At 46.7% G+C, this 24,228-nt stretch overlaps 2 protein-coding genes across 2 annotated transcripts; one reads left to right on the forward strand and one right to left on the reverse strand.

Moving 5' to 3' along the window:
• The first annotated feature begins 384 nt into the window (after positions 1 to 384).
• LOC119433526 (UV excision repair protein RAD23 homolog B-like) lies at positions 385 to 20,700 on the forward strand. The gene is made up of 4 exons (XM_037700768.2): positions 385 to 634; positions 10,250 to 10,336; positions 18,190 to 18,366; positions 19,906 to 20,700. The coding sequence occupies exons 1-4, from the start codon at positions 476 to 478 to the stop codon at positions 20,014 to 20,016; spliced, it is 534 nt and encodes a 177-aa protein (XP_037556696.1). The 5' UTR covers positions 385 to 475; the 3' UTR covers positions 20,017 to 20,700.
• Positions 20,688 to 21,746, reverse strand: LOC119433525 (uncharacterized). Its single transcript, XM_037700767.2, has one exon. The coding sequence runs from the start codon at positions 21,446 to 21,448 to the stop codon at positions 21,023 to 21,025; it is 426 nt and encodes a 141-aa protein (XP_037556695.1). The 5' UTR covers positions 21,449 to 21,746; the 3' UTR covers positions 20,688 to 21,022.
• Between the last annotated feature and the right edge of the window lie 2,482 nt (positions 21,747 to 24,228).

Genomic DNA, 24,228 nt, shown 5'->3' on the forward strand with positions numbered 1-24,228 from the left:
TAGATGGCTTGGGGCTATACTTTCTTCCAGTGTTCTTGCCTGGTGGTGGAGGCTGTTGATGAAAAAGTTTCCGCAAAATATTTTAAAAACAATTTTTTGGAATATGCTTATTCTCGTTGTATTTTGCTCATTTCAGTGGAAAATAGACATTTCCTTCGGGTATTTATATGTCTCGTCCTTAAAGAGTTACAATAACGTGTTTTTCTTAGTTTTTTTGTTATATTGGCATAGGTGGCGTTAACTTGCAAAGACTTCCTTCAGGTGTGTTTCATTACCTGTGCTCGAAGCCATCTTCATAGCTGTCAACTGTCTTAGCCATCAACCGTAGACTGTCTCAAATGCTAGAACCCCGATTACTGATGGGGAGAACTCTGTGCAGGGCATCCCCCCATCGCAGCAGGACCCGGCAGAAGAGAGCCACGGTGCCGCGGAAGAGTCGGAGGGCACACCTAGGAGCGTGCCGAGTGACACGGGCATGTCATCGCCGCAGTCGCAGCAAGGCACCGGTGGTGGTGGGGGCGGGGCCCCAGGCGGGCCACTCCTCGATGCCTTGGCAGCAGAGGGCGCCGGTGGCAACCCTGAAGACCCGCTGGCCTTCCTTCGGTTCCAGCCACAGTTCCAGCAGATGCGACAGGTGAGCAGAGTGCTGTGCGCCACAGCAAAATGTGCATACCTAAAATGCACACCAAGGCAACTGCAATGAAATTTCGAACCACATGAAAAGCCTAGTTTAAGATATTGTAGATACATGTGACCGCCCTGCAAAATTTGATGGTTAAAATCCGAGCGCAAGTGTCACGAAAAACTCGCAAAACAGCTGTTTTTGATACCAAACTGAATACAACTTTGCTTTTCATGCGCCATCGTGGCCCATAGTAGTTACTGTATAATGCGGAATATAGGTCGAGGCGGAATATAGGTCGACCCCCTTACCTTGAGGCAAGAAAGTTGACACACAAATTATTAGGCACAAAACTTTCGTTTTATTCATGGTACCATCAGCGTGTACCATCACTGCTCATTTGTTGGAGCTGTCTGCACTCTCGTCTGAAGACGACTGCTTGTCACTAGCTGCGACCCACAACCTGTCGTCCTCGGTGCCGTCCAAAGAGTTGCTGATGCAGCATTTTTTGAATGCCCTCACCACCATATCGTCGGGCAGCGAGCGCCAAGCCTGCGACACCCATGTGGCCACAGTGGTGAGGGGCGGCTGCGCAGCCTGCCGGTTGGGGTCTTTGGGTTGTCGCTGGCCATCCACTGGTTATAGAGTTCACAAACCCGGTCTTTAAAGGGCTTATTGAGCACGACATCAAGCGGCTGAAGCATTGAGGTCGTGCCTCCCGGAATGACGGCGAGCTCCGTCCTCTCGTGGAGCGCCTGCTTCACATCTGCGGTCAAGTGCCCGCGAAATGCATCCAAAACGAGCATGCTCCGACACCGCAGGAGTGCACCGGGCCGCCGATTCCACACCGTCTGTATCCTGTTGACCATGAGAGCCTCGTCCATATATCCCTTTTCGTTCACACGAACGACAACGTCCCGCGGGAACGGCTCTTTCGGCTACGTCTTCCTCTTGAAGATTATAAATGGGGGCAACTTTCTGCCGTCAGCAGTGCAGGCAAGCATCACTGTGAAGCACGAATGTTCGTTCCCCGTCGAAAGCAGTTTCACTTTCTTCGCGCCACATTCGCACACTGTGGTGGACGATGGCATGTCGAACCACACCGGTGTTTCATCGGCGTTGCCTATCTGTCCAAGCATGTAGCCATGCTGCTGCCGGAGACGGATGATATAGCGCTGGAATTCAACCAGCTTGTCCTCGTATGCCTCCGGCAGCTTCTGACAGATAGATGTGCGCCGGCAAAGTGCGAATCCTTTGCGTCGCATGAAGCGGCGAACCCAGTAGATGGAGCCCTTGAACTGCTCTCGCCGTTAGGCTTGATTCACGGGCAAGCTCGATCGCTTTGATGCGTATCAGTTCCGAAGTCACTGGCAAGGATCTGGCGTGATGCCCGCGGACGAAATCCGCCACCTTATCTTCAAGTTCAGGGTGCACCGCGCGGCGCCCGCGAAAGGAAGTCTTCCGAGCGTTGCACGTAGACAACTTGCCTTTTTGCGTCCGCTTTTTTCGGAAACGCCGAAGTGCCGCTGCGCAGACATGTTTCTGTTGGCTTCCGCGTATTCAATCACTTTCATTTTCAATGCCACGGCGAACTGACGTCAAGTACCAGTACTCATTCTGTAGGTGGTCGCGAAATCAATTCCAAGACCGATAGCTGCACCATGGAATAAAGACCAAAAAGAGAAGATGGCGTCGGTTGAACAACGTTGGGCATCGGTCAAGATGGAGGCGATAACGATGCGGATGCCAAAAGGTCCGCGGCTCCCACATGTTGCCAGACGACAATTGAGATTGTGCCAAGGACCGGTATAAAAGTCGAGGGGTGACTTTTTAGTAATATTTTTTGGAAAAAAACCTCGACCTATACAGTAGCCGACCGATTTTACGGACTTCGCGGGGACTGAAAAATAGTCCGAAAAATCGAGCAGTCCGAAAAACCGAACAATCCGAACCCCCACCCCCAAGAGAAAAAATGAGGCTGAGAGCGGCTTTAAGAAAAATGTCGCAGATTCGCCCAAAAAGCGGAGCATCGATTGCGATAGCAAATTAATAGACAGCAATACGAAGTGAGGATGTTAGCTCTATCGGCCGTATAAAGTTGTAAATAAATAAGCAAGGTGTCACGCCGCACAGGTTACATGAACACATCTCGCTCGATGACCGCGGGCAAATAGACTTTCGCGCTGTCTACTCTCTCGCTTCAACGCGAACAAAAAAAAACAGCGATTACGAAGCGACTGGCACTCGGCGCACGCCCTTTGTACCCATCGCAGATCGCTTTGAAGATGAGTCCCCTGCGGGCGCACACTTCGGCCACATAGCAGATCGCTTTCAAGATACGGTGCCAGCGCGGCAGCAGACGCACGAGCTGAACGCAACTCCCCACCGGCTCCGTCGCCTTCTCCCTGTGCCCCGCGAGCGAACGAAGTCCGCGCGCTTCCGGCCGCCTTCCTCTCTCGCGTGCGCGAGGCAAGCTTTCACCCGCACACAGGGTACGGCGCAACCAAAACATAAAAAAAAAAGATTCCGCTTAAGTGATAATGACGATAGTGCTGAGCTGACCGAAAAAAGAAAAAAAAAAGCAAGTGCCGCTTTTTGGAACGTTTTGTCAGCCAAGGAAGAGTGGGCATGGCCTTGGAGACGGGAGAATAGCGTGCGTCTACCAATCTCGAAGGCTACACAGGGCACTGGAAGCCAAGCCCGGTCAAGCCAGCGGAAAATCCAACATGGCGGCCCCCAAGATCGGGTAGCGTGGCTCGGAGCGAGCGATTTAGTCCAGAAAATCGAACATTGGCACCTAGATTCGTCCGACAAATCGGTCGCGAAAATGCATTAGCTCTATGGGAATCCTGACGGTACATCTGTGAAGTCCGGAATATCCAACAAGTCCGAATTTTTGGAGTCCGAAAAATCCGTCGGCTACTATATTCCGCACTATACGGTATATTCATCTCAAGATAGCGTTTGGCAAGCACGGGTAAGTGACTGTGCTCGCAAAATGTAGCCTGTGCTGCTTCGTCAAGTGCAGTTTACAAGCTTTGTGCACATTGGCTGGCCCATGTCGCACTCGCCTGCTGCAGCGAGGTGCACGCTTGTGCCCCGAAAGCTAGGACAGGAAAGGCGTGTTCTGCCTCCCTTTGCGTAGAGCCATGTGTTCAAGGATCTGTTCGAGCACCCGACGGCCACGCAATGTGTCGGCATTCTTGCAGCAGCTGAAATCTTGTGTGCAGTGTTTCTAGAAAGCACGCTGAGAGAGACATATCCATCAACTTGCCAATGTTGAGCGAGCGTTGCACTGGGGTGCCTAGGCGCAACTGAGAGACCAGCAGTTGCGTCTAGGTTTTAAGACTTTCGCCATATACGCATCACTGCCGCTCACGGCCGGATGCACACGTCATCTGCTGAGGCGCTATTTATAGGCTGTTCATACAAAAATCAGACAGTAACCAGCCCTGCGGCTTTGGCAAGATCACGTTGATAATATATGCTAGCATTTATAGCCAATTGAGCCAAAGTAAAATGTTGTTGCTGTTGACTTTTAAGTCAGCTTCGCCGCAGTACAGCTTTGTTGTGCGATGCTTATGGCTACGACACTTTCAGCTCAAGTACCGAAACTGTGCTGCCGCTTCATGCATCTAAACATGAGCCGCCAGCTGGAAACCTTGTGTGTGTGCTACTAATTTGGATTTAACACGGGTCCCAAACTACAAATTTGATGAGGTAGTAAGCTTGGCAATGTTTTTAGACCCTCATTCTAAAGTAGTTCAGTTGCAAAGGCGTGCTTCAATGGCAAACTCGATTAAAAATCTAACTTTAAAAGCAGCTAGGAAAATTTTGACACCAAGGAACCCAGATATATTTTCTTCAGCCACAAGCACAGATTGAAAGATGTGCATGATGAAATTTTGGGCCAAAAAGAAGATCCACGTGATTGATGGCGTAAGCATGGTGCCCACTGTTGGCTTGACTTGCGGAAGAGATACCTGCCGTTACAAGATACTACTGTGTCCAGTGAGCAGGGTTTTTTTGGGGGGGGAGGGGGGGGGGGCGTCTGAAGGAATTGTGGCGTGCAGAAGGATGTCACTGCTCCCCGAACATGTCAAGCAGCTATCCTTCCTTTGTGACAACATTAAATACCTAAAGTTATGATAATGTCAAGAAACAAATGTACTGGAGAATTTTGTTGACTGCAAAGCATGATTTTCCTGTACATTATTTGCTCTGCAAAAGCTTGCTTTTTCATACCGCTCATTTGTGAAAGAAAAAATGCATTTTTGTGGAACTAATAATTCGTATTAGAAAAATAATCCAAAAGCTTTCTATACGTCAATTTGCACTTAGTTTTTATTATTCGAATTCACCTCCAAATGGAAAACTTAATATTCACACACCCCTGCTTCCATGACCACACTACTCGTTAAACTCAGCATCGTTACCTGTTAACCCTTTCAGGGTCAATGACGTACATGCACGTCATTGTTTGGACATTTAAAAAGCGCACCTCTTCCGATCATTTCTTTGGCTTGGCATGTGCTGCCACTCGACAGGAACGCGTGGAATTTTTTACTTGCGCTGATGCCTCTACATTTCCCTCTCTCTTTTTATGGCAATGGCGCATTAGCTATCGCTCGCGCATCTAAGTACACGCGCACGGTGTGTCGGCAAGTTTCAGTTTTTTCCTGCGGTGGCTCCCGCTTGTTGCACACACTAAACTGATGGCTGTCTGGTTTCAAATCTCTCAAAGGGTGACCGCTTGTTGCTCGATCATTTATCGCTCACTGCGGCGTGATTAAACGTGTTCCCGGGCAGGCGCGTATATACACAAACGATGCTGCCGTTCTTGCGTTTCCTTTTTTAGATGCGAAGCAGCTTATGGACGGCGCTATGTCACTCCCTCCCTCCGCCGTGCAGCGTCCACACCCCTACTGCGCATGTACGCCAAGCTCTGGCTTCCGGAGAACGCTTCCGGCGTTTTGCCCGAATGATCCCCCGGTGCTTCGCCCACTCATCATCATTCACTTCGTAGATATGCAGTGTTGAGAAGAGGGCTCGAGCCGCTGCCACGAAACAGTAGCGGCGACAGGCCGATCCCGAACTTCGGGCACGCGAAGCCGAAAGGAAACGTCAACGCCGCCGAGAAGCTGCTACTGATGCAACGAGGGCTCGCGTAATGGGAACTTGAGTCGACCCCATGGCTGCTTCGCATACTACTCAGGGTTCCCCTACGGGAAGATTGTGTAATTTTTTGGAGACCACTAAAGCTCTATCACACCTTGTTGGCGATAAGACGAAGGCTTCTCACTTGTTTCGGTTTCCGGACGTGCACACAACCATTTTTCAGTGCACTTATCTTCTTATTAATAAATAAACATTGTGTATTGTACAACACAAACATTTTTTTTTTTTTTTCGTCACTTCACGGTCACCCTAAAAAAATTACGACCATTTTTTTTTCGAAATAGGTTCTTTCGAAGAATTTAAATCAGCAATAAAATAAGTAGACCCTGGGGGGTCGCATTTGGCAAAAAAATTAGATAGTACAGTCGTCGCTTGTTCCAGTATTGCGAGCTCACCTGACTACAATTGACCATCGACTGTTTGCAAATGCAGGCTTCCTCAATCCCTCATAGGTAATAATGTCCCGGTGGATTATCAAATTCTTAAGAAACTTGCATCACATTTCGGCACTCTTGCTAATGCTTTTGGGTGGCAGCATCACATCGCACTGTTTTTGTGTGGGCTGTTTCGCCCTGGACAGAATCCAACAGTGTAGCGAGAAAGGTTTCCTGCAAATATTGGAAAAGTGGTAAAGTTCACGTAGTTTGTCTTTTCTCTTGTTTCTTTAAATATTCTACTGCTGAAAATGGACGTTTTTACCACCTCAAAGGCCAACTGCAAACGAAATTTCACTTTGGCTAAATTTGTTATAAATGAGTGGTATATACCACTGAACCAATCTTGGCAAAGCCGCAGAGTTGGTAATTGTATAGCTTTTACGTTGCTGGCCCTTAAACAGCACCTAAGGAGACTATGCGTGCACCTAGTGGTGTCGCTGTGATGTAAGTCCTAGCATGCCTCAGGCAGCTGCGGACGCCCGGCGCTCAGGCTGGCTCGCATCGCTATGCCTGGAGAACCACAGAGATCAATCGAAGCATGTGGCAGTCCGAGTGTCTCGATGGCGAGAGGGCTCGTCGTGGCACCCCAAGACAGTCGGGGTATCTCTCCCCTTCAAGCGACGTGTCCACAAACGTGGACACCAACTTTGCATTCGCGTAACTCCAAACACAGATTGAAAAATGTGGTTTGAAAAGTGCGGGCGAATGCGTCTTTCCTTTCTATATTTGACAAGTGGCGCCATGGCCCTGATGACATAAGAAATAATGATGAGAAAGCACTGGAAAATGGCCGCTTCAAGCTTCTACGGTGCGAACCGTAAGCAGCTCTTCGTTTTTATTTGTTTTAATGGTATGAACTTTATTAAATACACCCAAAAGTCGTTTATTTGTAAAATGCAATGTTTCGTGATTGTCAAATACTATGTTTTCTTGGAGTACCAAGTGTAAGAGAGCCGCACGCAACTACCGAAAGTTAATGTCCACGTTTGTAGACATGGCACCTCCTCCTTTCCGAGCGAGCTGCCTTGTATAGCACATGACGCCCCTTGGCTAATTGATCAAAACATCTTACTTTTTACAGGCATTTCTAAGCATACAGTAGAGAGAAGGAAGGTGGATGACCAGTCTGTAAACAAACCTTTAGCGAAAATTCAAAATGACGACGTATCTGATGCAGATCTCTCGAATGATGAATGCGCAGAGCAAGACTTTGCGCATACGTTGGCCCGTGAGATTTCTCATTTCCTGTGTTTTGCGCTGAGCAACATCCGGTTAGAGTACCTCAGGAACACAAGTGTGAGAAGCTCCTACAGAGGAACACCATGCACATGATGGCGTTCCGAACAGACACTGCGAACAGCCTGATCACTCGCAACAGAAATGCTTCGAAAAAGCGCGGTAGGCCAAGTAATGACAGCTGTAAGCCTGTTGTCAAGAAGGCTACACCGCAATCACTTCCGACTGCTGCCATTAGGTATGACAGGTACGATCACTGGCAGGAGCACGTGCGCACATCAAATGCACAGCGTGGCCACCATGAGGGATGCGGAGCGAAAAGGCGAATTCACTGCCGAAAATACCACATGTTTTTGTGCCTGTCGGCTCAGAATGATTGCTTTCATCTTTACTACGCAAAGTAGATTACAAATGTTTAGATAATCAAGGAAGAGTCACGGGAAAAATGTTTTGCCCCACTTACCTAGCTAAGCCAACTAGAAAGTACATTTTTTCCGGATTAAGGCGCGTCTACAAACGTGGACTCCACGGAAAACTATGAAAAAATACAATTTATACTTCCATCATTTAATGACTTTTATTGAAACATGGAAAGCAGAAAATGATGTTAAAATACTTTTTTTCATTGCCAGATTTAATTTGCACCTGAAGGGGCTATGCTACGCAGCAGCATGGCCTCCGAGATTGCACGGGTGCGTCATTGAAATCTCTGAGGTCATGCCGGCGAGTAGTAGTGGTGCTGTTATTTTTTTTTTATATATATATTTTTTTTTCAGTTTCCGTATTAAAACTTATTTTTGCAAGCACTTCCACTTGTATTTGAAACGTGAAGTTTTGCACGGAGGCTCCTTTATATCTACATTTATCTTAAACTAGGCTTTTTCATGGTCCGAAATGTCGTTGTAGTTGGGTGGCCCATCTTTACATAACTGTACCATAATGCCTTTTTATTTGTGATATGCTTGTGATAAGATATGCTGTCCAGGAAGACAGAAAACTAGGTGGGGTGATGAAGTTAGGAAATTTGCAGGCGCAAATTGGAATACGCTAGCGCAAGACAGGGGTAATTGGAGAGCGCAGGGAGAGGCCTTCGTCCTGCAGTGGACATAGAAGTAGGCTGATAACAATGATGATGCTGTTAACCATGTTATTACGTGGTTAAAACACAAATATGACTACAAAAAGTGCAAAAACATAATTCAATAAAAGTAGTAAAAATGATGGAATGTCTACCACCATGTATGCTATAAAGGCAGAACAACATTTGGGGCGCAATCTTGTACGAGTTCCAAAATGGAACGGAGACGTTCCGTTCCATCGAGCCGCACACGATTGGCCAATTTCAACTGCTACGTTCAAATAGACCAATCGTGTGCGGCTCGATGGAACGGGACGCCTCCGTTCCATTTTGTAACGTGTACAAGATCGCGCCCTTGATGTCCCCTGCACGCAACGAGCCCTTCAGAAAGGGGTGGAATACTCGCAATCAAGCAGGCTTGCCATGAACCAAGAAGGTGATGATCACCCATGGCGAGTTGAGGTTATCAAGATCTCATAAATGGACACTAAAGAGAATGGAAATCAATTAAGGCTGGTAATGTAGTTTTTGAAAACTCTATTTTCATTAGAAATTATTAGAAGTAAAAATGAAGGTGACAGTTCTCTCTCTCTGGGGTGTGTGTTTTCTTGTTTTGTTTTTTTAACGCTGAAATCTCAGTGCCAGTACGTGAATGTGACGCTTCAGATTTCAAAGTACTTGCTTGAATTTCCAAGTCGTCAAAATCCACGACCTCATGATTAGCTGGTGCGGCAACTTCAGTGCGCTGTTAATGCTCATCATTTGCTTGTGCATCTTTTCCGACTTACTAAGCCTCTTTTTGCAGTAAGAGTGGTGTTTTTCAGAGTGCACACACCTCCTTGAATCCTTGAAAATGCTTGAATTTTGAAAGAGGCGAGAGCCCTTAAATCTCCTTGAAAATAAATGGGCTGCTTAAATTCCTTGAGAACTGGGGTTGGGGGCAGCTTTTGAACATTCAAAAGTAACAAACTCTGCAACGGGACTATGCCTGGCGCCCTTGTCTTTTGGGAAACAATCCTAGATATTCTTTTTTGAGAGTGTGGCTAAGTAATGCAATGTGACATGTCCACAGCTGCCGATTGTAGGCCTAATTACCATTGTCATCGTGGAGCTAGACGAAAAGCCGTACCATGTCTGTTTTTTTTTTTTTTTTTTTTTTTTTTTTTCTTTCTTTCTTTTGCTAGGTAGTTCACATGCAGCCATCGTGGCTCCATATTCAAGCTCTGGGTTTTAGAAATCCTGTTGGAAAGTAATTTGCAGTGTGTTTTCTTGGTTGAAGCCGGGCACTACTAACCATAATGCTAGAAGGCGATTGACATCATTACAGTGGGAAATTCAGCTTTGTAAAGCCACCTGAATAGCTTGAAGTGTGTGTCCAACTCTTGGCAGCAGCTTACCTACAAGAAATTTCAGCTAAGAAGAGGGAGGTTTCACTTTTTTCTAGTGTATGGGCACGAGTAAGATTTGTTTCAGCCGCCTTGAATTTTGGCTTTTGGCATCGATGAAATCCTTGAATTTTGAGTCGAATGTTTTGTACGAACCTTGGTTTTTGGCATTGTAAAAGGCTAGTTTGCTAACACGGCTGAAATGAATTTTCTCTTTAGTGTTCTCTCAAGGGTGTTATAGAAGGGCAGAGCATGCAAAGCAGCACGTGCTTTGCGTTGCCACTACATATCCGGTGTGCATTGGTGCTTTCAGGTGATTCAGCAGAACCCGCAGCTGCTCAACGCAGTGTTGCAGCAGCTTGGCCAGTCTAACCCCCAGCTCCTGCAGCTCATCTCGAGGGCAAGTTTTCACTCCCTTCCCTTTGCTACCACTTCTCTGTAGCAATTATCCACAGAGGTTGCAGCAACAGGGGGGGGGGGGGGGGGGGGGGCTATTCCAGAGTTAACAGTTCGGGTTCCCGTAGGGGGCCAGGGTTTGCCCGTCTGTTTGCCATGTCCTGCTTGCTCTGCCATTCAACGAGAGTTGCAACGTGTAACTCCAAAGTTTAGCAGAGACAGCCACAGTGCACACGCTACGCTGGTTTCAGTGATGCGGAGAGCAACACCTTTTGAACTACTACTTGTCGTATTCACGTATGCCATAATGATCTTGCCTTAGAGTTAGCGGTATTTAAGTACCGAGAACCGTTGTCGATAGGGCTGGGAAATCTCGAGTGGACGAAGTTGGGTTGAGGTGGGGGGGGTGGGGGGCAGAGCTGCCAGCCTGTATGTGTAACAGAGTTGCGTGTATTTTTTACTTTTACGATATCACAATTTACAACACGAAGGTGCTGTAGTTGCCTGGCTAGTGTAGCTACCAGTATTGGATGCGAGGGCCATCACTAGAAGTGCCGGTCGCTCGTGTATCGAAAGTGGGATCATGTGGCAAAGCTTCACTGCAGCGAGAGTGTGCGCAGTTTATCCAGCAATTTAGGTGGTTTATTTTATTTTGATCGTTCATAAACATTGCCCCTTGACCTTGAGTACTATTGACTTTTGATTAGAACAGAAAAAGTTGCTCGGGGCCCTCTAAATTCTTTTTAATGCGCTGATCGTGAAATATATCCAGCCAAGGCCAAGATTTGTTCTTGTTTGGTTGGATGGTTCATTTAGAACTCAGTGACAAGCCCTTTGGTCTGTGCAAAAGTAACCTGGTCAAACATTTTTTTGACAGCCTGAATGGGTTATAGATTTCTCCTTGGAATTTTGTTATCAGCAAGTTAACTTGTCAAAGGTTGTCAGCATTTGAGGCGCGGCTGGGTTACAGTTAATGATAACATAAGCCATAATAGAAAATAAAAGAAGAGGTACTTGACTAGTTTGACATGACACAAGCATAAGATGAAATTACATAAAGTTTATAGCAAAAAATAAAAATATAAGCACTCCCCACCTCACTTCGTAGTTTGGCACTTTTTCTTCTGTTCTCTTTGGGTTTTTTCTACACTAAAAGCAAGAAATTACAGCATGATATGGCCTGTGTTACCGCGCACTGGGGCACATGCGAATGAGACGCACAGCATGATATGCTTATTATGCAGGCTAACGAAGGTGCATGCTGATCCCGAAGGCTTTGCATTGCACTGGCAATAAAACTTAAGTGAGCAGAAAGTGCATTTGAGTCCCTTTTGTACCCTGTTAGCGTTACAGGGGTAGGTAAATTATTTTATTTATTTACATATACTGCCATCTCGCATAGCAAGATATTGTAGGAGTGAGTACGTACATATTTTCAATCAATTCAAGAATACAGTTGAGAAGCAAAAAGAAAGAAAAGAAACAACATAGAAAAAAGCAATATCAGGACGAGATAGTTGATTATTGAACATAATTAGGCCAATGGTTGGCGAATTCATAATTCGGTTACTCGCACAAGGACTCCTCAAGGCCGTTCCAAATCCCAAATGTATGTGAAAAAAAGGAAAACTTAAAACAGTTGAGCGATAAATTCAAAGGAAGAGTGTTCAAACAATAACTACTTCTGGTGGGCCAAGAGCAAGGGTTAGTGAAAACAATATTTCTATTGACATAGGTTTTCCCATGAACAATTTTATGTAGCAGAACAGCACGGTCACAAGTACGTTTATGGGTCAAAGGTTTTAGTAGCAGCTTTATTAGCATGTGATGTCCGCGAAAAATGGCAGTCATAAAGATTATATACAAATCTAATGACTTTTTTCTGAATAGACCCAAGCATGTCTATATTTTTGGAATGATTTGGTGACCACACAGCCGAAGCGCACTCAAGTAGAGGCCTTATTAGTGATCTATATGCCGTTAAAATATTTTCTTTGGTTGCTAAGTTTCTTTCGATATAAACCAATTTTCTCAACGCCTTGTTGGTTATAGGTACGTTTAATGTGAGCATGCCATTTTGGATCAGGGGAGAAAGCAAGATATTTGAACATATGAACGCATACAAGTTTCTACGCTTCATTAAAATATGTAAATTGTAATGGTTATGTTTTATTTGAAAAAGTCTGAAAATTTCAAACTGTTTTCTTAAAATTAAGTGACATTTACCACATTCTGCTATATTAAAAAACGGGTGATGACTTCGTTTAACTTCAACTGATCATTACTACTAGTTATAGTAGAATAAAGCAAACAGTCATCGGCATATACCATATTTTCCAGTGTATAAGTCACATTTTCTTTCTGGTATTTTTTTTTTTTTTTTTTGTCGGCGCATCTTATAGAACAGTACAACTTATATACGTTTTTTGGAAAAACTGTCGTTAAAATAGGCTATGGGGCCACGTGAAGCGCTCTGGGTTGACCTCCTCCGGCAGTTGCTACGGATTGTGTGTGCGCTATGGAGATACCGGGTTCTTCTCGTGATTCAGTGCCGCTTCGCAAACTACGCAGTTGCTACCAGAGTACAAGCCACCCCGCCTCCCTCCCACGCTGCCTTCCCGCTTTTCTCCCTTGTGCGCGATTCGGCTCACCGTCGCATGCTTTCACTCGCACATACACCGTACGGCGCACTGTGACTACGGCGGCAGAAATGTGTCTGGAGTGTCCATATCATTGCTATCGCAATTATATATACTATATAGGAATGGCACCCATACGCTTGCACGTGACCCACGTTGAAATCAAATTGAAATGCCACTAATCTTTTTAGTTCGCTTACCGAATGAACAAGGACGTCTTATAGACCGGTGCCCCCCAATTATTTCAACATCTTTTATATAGATAACAAACAGCAATGGGCCCAAGACACTTACACCCCGGAGGTAGCACTTACATCAGATGATTGAACATGGTTAAGTGCAACAAACTGGGTTCTTGAACCTAGGTAGTCCTGTATCCAGCCTAGTAGCATGAATTATTGCCTTGAGTTTAATGAGAAGTTTGTTTTGACACACTATCAGAAGCATTACTGTAATCAATCAAAATGGCATCAAGCTGTCCTCTAAGGTTATGCATGGATGCAATATCATGGGAGAATCTACCATTTTCATGGTTTCCCTTCCGGACAATGTTAGCGTATTTTAGTAGCATACCCAAAACTTCCACATCCCCCCATCTATAAATTGCTACATATTCCGGGGAAACATGCCTCACAGTCTAAAGGCCCAACCACAAGGAACGGATTTTCGGCGTCGGCGCCGGCCGGCGGCACGCGACGGCGGCCGGCGGCGTGGAGAACAATGCGCCGCCGGTCGGCGCCGCAAGACCGAGCAGGCCAGACTGCAGCGCTGACGGCGGAAGTGGCGGTAGACGCAGGAGACAAACAAAATATAGCCTCCGAGATGGTGCACCGTGCCATGTGAGTGAGCTCGGAGGCCATTTACAAAGCGAGCTTCCGGCGTTATCGTCCGCGATTGCCTGTGCCTCGTCTGCGTCCCAAACAGCCGATCGCCCGCGCGTGCTCCGGCCATTACAAGTGGTGCAGCTTTGTACGGTATCATAGATAATGATGTATACTCTTTCCAGACAGGGACATGCAAGGAACGCCGAAGTGGCCCGTCCACGTTACCGGCACGCCAACTCGCCGTTCGCGGGTCGCCGTTTGACGGTGGTTTCGCTCGCGAGCGGCGAGATTTCCTTGCCGTAGACAGGATGGGACCGGGACCCATTTGTGCTGCAGCTGTACAGCGAAGTGGCCAATCAGTGACCGAGGGGTGGTCACCCTGGCACCGACGGCAGCCTCACCGCCGCTGATCGTTCGGCGGCGCCGATATCGTCGCTAGGCCTTCTCCGGCTCACTCGAAAGCTTAAGCTGACGGCGCTTCGGAATGAATCACCTACGCTCACCAGCCGCGATATTTTCTCACCGTTGTTGTCGCTCTTCGCTATAATTATACACAAAGAAGAAAATGCGCTGATATTAGCGGCGCCGTCGGCTGTGATGCGGGCACAACCGAGCCGGTCGTCTCAGCACAGACAACCCGCGTATATGTTTGCACTAGAGCTACGGACAATTTTTATGAAGTTTTAAAAGTACAAGAAGTCCTTGCTTAGTAAAAACAATTGTTCTGTTAGCGCAACATTTTGCAAAACTGTCCGGCTAAATTCGGGGCCAAGGATCTGGCCACATTGCGCCACGCTTGAAATACGTCGACGCCGAGAGTCTCTTGTGGTTGAGAGCCGTCAATGAGCGTCCACGCCGCGTGCCGCCGGCCGGCGCCGGCGCCGAAAATCCGTCGGAAATCCGTTCCTTGTGGTTGGGCCTTAACGCCAACGAATTTCTGTCATGATCTCAAGACATTGTAATTTGCAATTTTCGGTGGTGCTGTATACTATGGGGAACCAGCACTAGAGTTCCGAACTGACACACAGCGCCCCCTTGTGGACATCGCACGTATTGTGTAGTCATACAAACGGAACAAAATGACCAGCAGGTGGGGGACGTGCAAAAGCTGGGAAAAAGAAAGCTTGAAAGCCATCGTTATTCCTTTGTGGTTAATTGCCACAACTAGAAAAGCTATAATATATATATATGGTCCTATCATTCTATATTATTTTTCGTAAAGACTATGACCAAGATTCATGGCGACGCTGCATTCAAGCAGGTGTGATCGAATGCCATTTCAACTATTTATAGAGCTTATTGGAAAAAGAAGAAATGGGAATGATTGAGGACATGTTTCTAGTGCAACTGGCACTTCTTACGGGAGCACTAAGAGCAATATTCGTGTCAGCCGGATTGAACATGGTTAAATGCAACAAACTAGGTTCTTTAAATGCCCACTGGGTTTCCAGCGGTGTGTGCCTTTCACAGTGCCTGGTGACAAAACGAAAAGGCAGAAAATGACAATGCTAATCATACAATCTCACAGCGAACATAAACGATTAACACTTCGTGTTGACTGCAGAAACAGTCCATCGACACTACACCAGCGCGTCGCCGCGACCAGCGACACAAACATAGGCATTTTTGGCTATGCAGCTTCTATTCCAGGAAAAATGATGTCCGCTAGAGTAAAGTTTGTTAAAAGCGATGTCCACACTCAAAACATTTAGCTCCAGTGAGCGTTCCGATACAAGTCAAGTTCAGCTCCAGTGCACAGCTGCTGACGGCGCACGGCGAACCATCTCAGTTGTTGTTGCATCACAGTTAGCGCTGCTGCAAGTATCAGCATGTTTTCTTCGTCGTGTGAAATTATTGCGAGGAGACGATAAGGTGGCAACAACAGTAAGAAAACATCGCAGCTTGGGAGTGTTGGCAGTTCATTCTGAAGCGCCGTCATCTAAAGATTCCAAACGAACCGGAAAAGGCCGAGCAACAATATCGGTGGCGAGCGATCAGTGGCAGTGAGGCTACCGGCAACACCCGAGTGTAGCCGTTTCCGCTCCTGCCACTGAATAGCCATGTCACTATGCCACAGAAAGATCTCGCATCGGGATCCTTTGTGTGATAGTGAAATCTCACCATTTTCCAGCAAGACTGCCGTCGGCCGGTGGTCTGCAAACCGCAAACGGCAGGTGGTGAGTTGCCGTGCTGCTAATGTGGGCACACCGTTAATTCTGGCGCTGTCTGCACAAGTGGCTCCAAGGAAATCAAGTGTGTCACTCTTCTTACGAAAGGGCTGTCTCTATTTGCATCTGGAATATGCAGAAATGGAACAAGTGATCGCTTACTTGAATTTCGATGGCATCTTTGGCTTCTTCACTCGTGAATTGTACTATGTCACTGAAACCCTGAACAGCTGTTGTCAGGTATCATTCTTTCAGCATAGAAAACCATTTACTGTATGCAATCCTCGCCCTTCTCGAGTTATTTTGCATGAAAGAAGTCTTACAGTGAATCAATCCTTTCCCTCTTTTCTTTGCAAGACACTTCTAGGGCGTTTCTCGCAAGTAAATTTATCTTCGATGATCATAGCCTCTTCGCCATTTTCCCATATTCACACTGAGAAACACTCCAAACACGCCAAGTTTACAGTAAAGTAAAACATTGAAACGTGCTCCCTTCGTCTTCGCGTTTGTTTGGGAGACGTGAAAGTTGCAGTGCTTTTCCAGACATGGCACTGAGTACTCGATTCTTACGCACCCGCAATTTTTGGACCTGTTTTATTGGACAAGAAGTACGCGTTAGATTCGGGCAAATACGGTATTTGTGGCTTGAGGGGAGCGTTTGCCGTCTAGGTTGACTGCCGAACTTCCAGGCAGCTGCACTGTAACCGGTATTTCGTGTCCCGCAACTGCACTATAAGCAATACGCGTATGCATAGAGTGCTACGAGAAAATTAACGGGAGTCTGAAAAGACCGTATTATATCCGGTCCTGCACTATAAGCGGTTATGTTATAAGTGGTCTATACTGTAGCCTTCTTTGCACCAGTTGAAAGCAATAGTTGTTGCAGGCGTAACATAGGCAGACCAATCTAAGTGAAAAAAATGGTCTGTTGTGATGGAGTAGAGGTGTGCGGATAGCGATCTTTGAGACCGAGTTGAATACGAATCGAATAGTGCAAAAAGCGAATCAAATATCAAATAGTTTTCGAATAATCAATAGCTGTGATCACAATTAATATATAACAATGTAAACATCCTATAAAAGTTAGGCAAGTTTCCATCATTACGTATAGTATGTTATGAAGTGTTTATTAAAAGCACAACTGGAGCATTAGAAGCAAACAAGTAATTTCTTTGCATGCACAGAGAGTGCGAATGATCACTGTACAGCCTGCAAAGTACGGCTACCTAAGTGACGTTGCCTGCGGAAGTGAAAATGTACTATACTTTGCTCCAATCTTACATTTAATTGGGTGGTGTTGACATTGTGGAGCATTAAAAAAAAAGTGTTTGCAAAATATTCCCATTACGAATAGTGGCTATTTCGCTTCAAAGACCGAATCAATTAGGACACTATTCGATTCGTTATTCAAACGTTTCGAACATTCGCTCACCCCTATTAACGAGCATGGACTGTATACGCTGATCCGTAATACTAGTGCCGTCCCATGTGTGTGTGCTATTCAGCGGGACATGCAGCAGCAGCAGCCATCGTCAGCAAAGTCGGGGGGGGATTTTGCAAAGAAGGCTTTGCTTTAAAAACAAAGACTAGGAACGCACACATAGAGTTGCGACAGCAGCAACTGCAAGATTGCTGGGGGTGTGTGTGTGGGCTTGAAGCGGTGCGTGGGTAGAAGAAAACTTTACCGAAGGCCAACGGCAACAAAAACTTAGACCGCGTGAGAAGCCTAGTTAAACATAGTGTAGGTAAGAGAAGCCTGCGTGCAGGATTTTATGTTTGAAATATGAGTGGAGGCATCACGAAGAAGTCGCAGAAACAGCCGCTTTGGATACCAAAACAGGGAAAAAGAAAACGCCATTTCCGTTCTCTGAAAGTGATAGACGTGACTCCTGGGGCCTGACCTCCGTGATAAGGCAGCGTCCGAGTTGCACTGAAAAGTCTCTGAGGTGTCGTGCTGGCACTTGCGTCATAGCAGCAACCACCGGGTGCACGTGTTATCTGCTTAGGTGCTGTTTAATAGCTGCTAACGAGAAAAAACTATGCAATTACCAGCTCTACAGCCTTGCCAAGGTTGCTTTAGTAATATATACTGCTCGTTTACGACAAATTTTTCCAAAGTGAAATTTCGTTGCAATTGGTTTTGAAATGGCAACTCTAGTTCGTGTTGTCTTTGTGGAGATGGCAAGGTTCTGGTGGTGAAGTGGCACCTTGTCTCTCTCTGTGCAGAACCAGGAGGCGTTTGTGCGAATGCTGAACGAGCCGAGCCCGCCACCGGGTGCAGGAAGCCAGGGCAGTGGTGGTGGTGCGCCGGCTGGTGGCCTTGCAGGCCTCGGTAGCGGAGGAGCGCCCATCGAAGTCAACTACGGCCAGGTCACGCCACAGGACAAAGAGGCCATCGAGAGGGTCTGTTGTCGATTCGTAGCCAATTTTCTTAAAGGGGACACCGAGACAGTGCAGTATTGAAATACTGAATTGGTCAGTGTGAGCCACGAAAGACATTTGCGCCGAGAAGCGCGGGAAAAAGCAAACCGCAGTCAGGTCTTTTGTGGCTAGGCTGGCTCTGGCAATTGAACGCTGCGAACGTGATTTTGTTTTCGTATCGGATTGCGCTGTCCAAGGAATTTTTCGGACAAATTTTCTTGGAAGAAAGGCACACGTTAGAATCGGGTAAATACTGTAATAATTCATTGTGAGCTACCATTTATGCTTTAAAATCTTCCTGGGGCAGGCCGAAAACGAGCGTTTTTTGACGGCAGATGACACATGTTCGACACACACATTCACTGTGCCCTAAATGCTGCCAGCGAAGTCTTCAACTGCTGTCACCATTGGGAGCGGGTGCATGTGTGAGCACCAGTCACTTTCAACTTATCCGCAAAGGCTAATTTCAGGACATAAATGATGAAATTTTGGGCCCATAGAAATGTAAGGGCGCCAGCCTAGACTTTTGGTCGGAATCTAATTAACGGAAATATACTGTACTGGTATTTGACATGTGTAGTGTTTGACCAAATGAGGTGTTCTTGGAATACCACCACTGTTGAACTAATTTTCCTATTTAATTTTTACCACCTGGGGTTCTTTGAGATGCGCCCAATGCACAGTACATGAGTGCACGATAAAGAAACCCATGTTGTAAAAACTAATCCAGAGTCGCCCACTGTGACGTGTCTCGTAGCGTGGTTTTGGCACATAAAACTCCGGAATATAATTACATTTTTTTTTTTTTCATTACAAAAGGTGCCTCTGCTTCTGTTTGTTGTTTCTCTCTTTTGTAGACAATTAAGTCATGTCGGGAGAACTGGTGTTGCGTGGTTCACCATGTCCAAGTAGACAGTTCAGTGCCCTATTAATAACTAAAGGGGTTGTCACTTTTGGGTTCACGTCTGCTGGCTAAGCCTGTGAAAGTGGATGCAATGGAAGCAATAGCGTGCTTCTGTTCCACACTATTTTGTATCGTTTGCCTGTGCACTGCTTCGAAGGGTTACGGTCGACATGGCAGGCAGCTCAACAGTGATCAGTCCAAAATATGCCCCTCTGGTGTGTGAGAGCTCCCGTGCTTGGATGCCGTACTTCATGCAGTAGGTGTATGCCATCGTGAAAACTGCAGTAAGTATTACGAAAAGACATACACAAAGACGAAGGCGCTTGCGTGTGTCGTGTTCTGTGCGGTGTCTGCTTTTCGCACCGTTAAAAAGAATGTATAGTTAAGACGAAGGAACACATACATACATATACAATAAGTGCGCAATGTGTTCCCTTCTTCATCTGCGTGTGTCTTTTCGTTAATGCTTCGTTGAGTTATCACGGTGTTGTTCCAGCTAGCCTCGCTCTTCACTCCAATGAGCATGGAACACTGCTGTGTGGCTTTTTTGTCATGTTTTGCATGTTCTGCATGTTCTGCCTTAGCAACTACTGATGAATGTCGATTCGTTCTCGCAGCTGAAGGCGTTGGGCTTTCCAGAGTACCTGGTCGTGCAGGCCTACTTCGCCTGCGACAAGAACGAGAACCTGGCCGCCAACTTTCTGCTCTCGCAAAACTACGACGACTGACGCCTCTCGACGCCGTGCCTTAAGCCCTCCTATCCCACAGACCTCCGTTCGAAGCCGCGGGTCCCCCACTCGACCCCATCTTCGGTTTTCTGCTCGCCCAACATAAAAAAAAATGAAAACAAATCAAATGGAGCAAGGGAGGAAAACAAAGTGACAACTCTGGTGTGCGTGCGTTCGAGACAGCTTCTTTGCGCCTTTTCATTTTTTCACTTTTTAATGAGGGGGTATTTAAAGGAGTGAGAGCAAAAGGGGTTAATAAATAAAAGTAACGAGCAGAAACCCCACAACCACCCGCGTGACTGAAGGCGACGGCCTACCTGTTTTGACGGTCACCGGTGCTTCGCGTGACGTCAGCGTTCTGTTTCCGGGCGGGTCATGAGCAGCTGCTGCTTCGACGGTCGGTGTCTTTTTTTTTTTTTTTTTTTTTGTGCTTTGGGAGTAAGGGCGTGTGTTTTGTGTTGATACTTTTTTTTGTTCTGTACAGGATAAGTTTGCATTAAATGATGAGCAAGAATGGTTGTAATTGAGAGAGATTAAAGAAAAAAAGAAAACTGGCAATATGCGGTGGTATTCGCGCACTGTTATGCGGTCTGGGCGAATTGCACTGCGGGTTTGCCGAATGCTTGCTGTTCCTGTACGCGGTTTATAGCGTGTTGAAAATAAATGACTCATTCGCAACGACAACGTGTTTTATTACTATGAATATATCACACCCACAAGTCGTAGACAGTACACTCCATATTGAGGTGAGTATGCGTCTGCAGACGCCTGCGAAAACAATCTCTGCAACGCATTAAACTCTCAACTGCCGACATATGAGACTCGTAATACCAACGCGTTAACATGCATCGCCGACATCGCATATTGCATGCATCATATGCTAAATCTGAAAGCGCGTTGACTGCGAAAGTGGCGAGTAGCGCAGTGAAGCCGCTATATTGCATGCACTACACACCGAAACTGGTGGTATGTCTGCGACCGACTGCGGCGTAGCAGACGACCGGGCCTACTTGGCGGTGTTGCGCCTTCCCGAGAGATACATGTACGACGTCGATTCTCCACCACCTCCGGGCATGTTGAGACTGGTCGGCGACGTGCCCTCTGCTTCGAAAGGCTCGGGCACGTTGCTCTGCATGTGTGCGTAGAGGTTTACGTTGCTACTGCAGCTGAAGGCGTCCGTGTTCTCCCCAGTGTGCTCGGCGGGGACGGAGGCGGCCGCTGCGTCATCGCTGACCCTCGTGTAGTTGTGCGTGATGTCCTCGAGGCGGGTCGGGCTGAAGGCGACCTCGCTCGCGTCGTGCTTGCCGAAGCGCTCTTGGCTCTTGGACGTGTCGGTCTCGACGTCGTGCGACCCCGGTGCCGAAGTACTGGCGCGAAGGCAGCCGCTGCAATGCCGCGATCGTCCTAGGAGAGCTCGCGGCAGCGCCTGCATGTCTGCGATGTCAGTTGGTCGTCTGCTTTCGGGCGCTTACGACGGAGGCTTTTGCGAGACTCGGAAGGCAGGCGAGCCAGTTTTTTCGATCCAAACACGTACTACGCTTCAGCTAGCGACCACAAGCGAAACGTCGACGGGCTCCGCGGATTGCCGCGCGCAGCGTATATGTGCACGAAGCGAGCAGCGCTAGCGTTTCGAGCAGTTTCGCGTAAAAAAAAATTCAAAATATAACAAGCGGTTCACCTTGACTTCCTAGAGCGATGACGAAGCCGAGGCACGTGAGCAGCACGAACCGCGCTCATCCGTGTGCTACAGACCTCAATCTGTCTCGCGTTGGACGTGGTTGAGTTGGAGGCGTTGGCTGGACAGAATGCGTAATGAAATATAGCACTAAACGCAACCTAAAACTGTTGTTTCACTACATTATTTGTCTCTACGCTGTCGCTTCTACTGTGGAAGTTTTCCATGCTCTCTACTTCTGTGTTTGCACGTAACGTGGCGTCTGTGTTGTGGTATCATCTCTCTACACGGTGAAGGCTCCTTAACTTCCAGTTCCGTTCATGTTTCGGCGTGCTGCACGAAAAAAAAAAAAAAAAATAAAGCGTGTTTTATTGAGCAGACCGCACTACCTCAGGGAACAATATTCTAGTCTCTCTAGCGTCGTTTGTTGGCGAGTGACAGTTAAATGCCTTACGATTTTCAAAAGGAGGAAGATGTTAAAGAATTTCTGGAAAACTTGGGCATTGAGTACCGCTTCGAGTGCTTCAAGGAGAAGAAACCGGACGGTGAGTGAATGCCGGCGTCCGTTCTTTGGTTCCTTCGGAGGACTTGAAGTCGTTGAAATTTACCTGGAGTGTGTATCGAAAAACGTAGTAGTAGCAAAATTCTAGTGAGGCACGCAGACCTCACATAGGCACATTGTTGGGTGTGCGTATTACCGCGCATTTAAGTAAATACCGCAAGCCATCACAAACGCAGTCGCTCACATGCAGGGGCGTGCTTATTTCGCTCAAGTGTTCGGTGTTCGAAAAGATTTTGCGCCTACCGCTGCAATCTTCCTCAAATTTTCAGAAAGATCGCATTTTGGAGTGTACGTCGTTTACTGTAACCTTGGCACAGTTAATTCCCTGTTTTTAAAGAAAAGAGTGCGAAGTTGCTTTCGTTTACGAAGGTGCAAATTGCTTCCCGCGAAAGTGCATGGATGGATGAGGCTGAACCCTTTAAATCGGGCGGTGGCATACGCCACCTAGCCATGACTATTAACATATTTTGTACTTTGTGGTGGGTGAAATTTCACTCATGCCTTGATTTTAGCCACCAATCAGATAACCTCCGTTTGGTTATTTCTACCCCTTTAAAGTCTATTTTGCCTTCACTGTCCCTAAACCCCAATGCTTTGAAAAAATCAGCCCCGTTGCTTTGCACTGTAGGGTTAAGCCCTTTACAGAAAAGTATGAGGTGTTCAGCCGTTTCCTCTTCTTCTCCACACGCACCGCATAACGTGTCTATACCTTGGTACTTGACTCGGTACATCTTAGTCCGCAATACTCCCATCCTGGCTTCAAACAACAAATTCCCCTAGAATTATCATAGATATTTGCTTTGGCGATTCATTGCTTGAGAGTTCTGTATGTTCCCAGTGCTGATTTCGTCTGCATCCCTGTTTTCCACAGACCCCTCTCTGTTTCGTTAACCTTTTTTTAACTGCTGTTTCCTGGTTTGCACCCCTCCTGCAGTCCAAATATTTGATTGACAGTTTTCTGGTCAGCTTCCTCCATTTTGTATCAACATTCCTCATGTACAAATAACTGAAAACTCTCCTTGCCCACCGCTTTTCTGCCATTTCTCTCAATCGCTCCTCAAATTCTATCTTGCTGCTGGCTTCCCTGCCCTCGAATGACGTCCATCCCATGTCACCCTGTACCCCCTGATTTGGTGTATTTCCGTGTGCTCCCAGAGCCAGTCTACCTACCCCTCGCTGCTTAACTTCCAAGCTTGCTCGAACCTCTGATCTCATGCACAGGACCGCATTGCCGAAAGTCAAACTAGGGACCATCACCCCTTTCCAAATCCCTCTCACCACTTCGTACCAATTGTAATTCCACAGTGCCCTATTTTTAGGGCACTTTAGGCACTTTTAGAACTTTAGGCCACAAGCATAAATTTGTGGCGCCACCTGCCGGCAGGGTTGCCGCGTGTTGCCAACCTCACCTCCAAACGCTGCTTTCTGCAGCTGCCAATACACGGCGATAAAAGCTTATGCTTGTTTTCAGTTATTTCAGTTATTTGTACATGAGGAATGTTGACACAAAATGGAGGAAGCTGACCAGAACATTGTCAATCAGATATTTGGACTGCAGGAGGGGTGCAAACCAGGAAACAGCGGTTAAGAAAAAGGTTAAAGAAATGGAGTGTTGTCTATGGAAAACAGGGATGCAGACGAAATCAGCACTGGGAACATACAGAACTCTCAAGCAATGAATCGCCAAAGCAAATATCTATGATAATTCTAGGGGAAGCTCTTTGTTGTTTGAAGCCAGGACGGGAGTATTGCGGACTAAGATGCACCGAGTCAAGTACCAAGGTATAGACACGTTGTGCGGTGCGTGTGGAGAGGAAGAGGAAATGGCTGAACACCTCATACTTTTCTGTAAAGGGCTTAACCCTACCGTGCAAAGCAACGGGCTGATTTTTTCAATGCATTGGGGTTTAGGGACAGTGGAGGCAAAATAGACTTTAAGGAGGTAGAAATAATCAAACGGAGGTTATCCGATTGG

Source organism: Dermacentor silvarum, chromosome 11, assembly GCF_013339745.2.
Source record: "Dermacentor silvarum isolate Dsil-2018 chromosome 11, BIME_Dsil_1.4, whole genome shotgun sequence".
NCBI lineage: Eukaryota > Metazoa > Arthropoda > Arachnida > Ixodida > Ixodidae > Dermacentor > Dermacentor silvarum.

Excerpts from the sequence above, each read along its gene's own strand:
- LOC119433526 (XM_037700768.2), top strand. The coding sequence starts at position 476 with ATGTCATCGCCGCAGTCGCAGCAAGGCACCGGTGGTGGTGGGGGCGGG. Across the intron at positions 10,337-18,189 it reads TCCTGCAGCTCATCTCGAGG|AACCAGGAGGCGTTTGTGCG; the intron begins GCAAGTTTTCAC and ends CTCTCTGTGCAG. Across the intron at positions 18,367-19,905 it reads ACAAAGAGGCCATCGAGAGG|CTGAAGGCGTTGGGCTTTCC; the intron begins GTCTGTTGTCGA and ends TCGTTCTCGCAG.
- LOC119433525 (XM_037700767.2), bottom strand. The coding sequence starts at position 21,448 with ATGCAGGCGCTGCCGCGAGCTCTCCTAGGACGATCGCGGCATTGCAGC.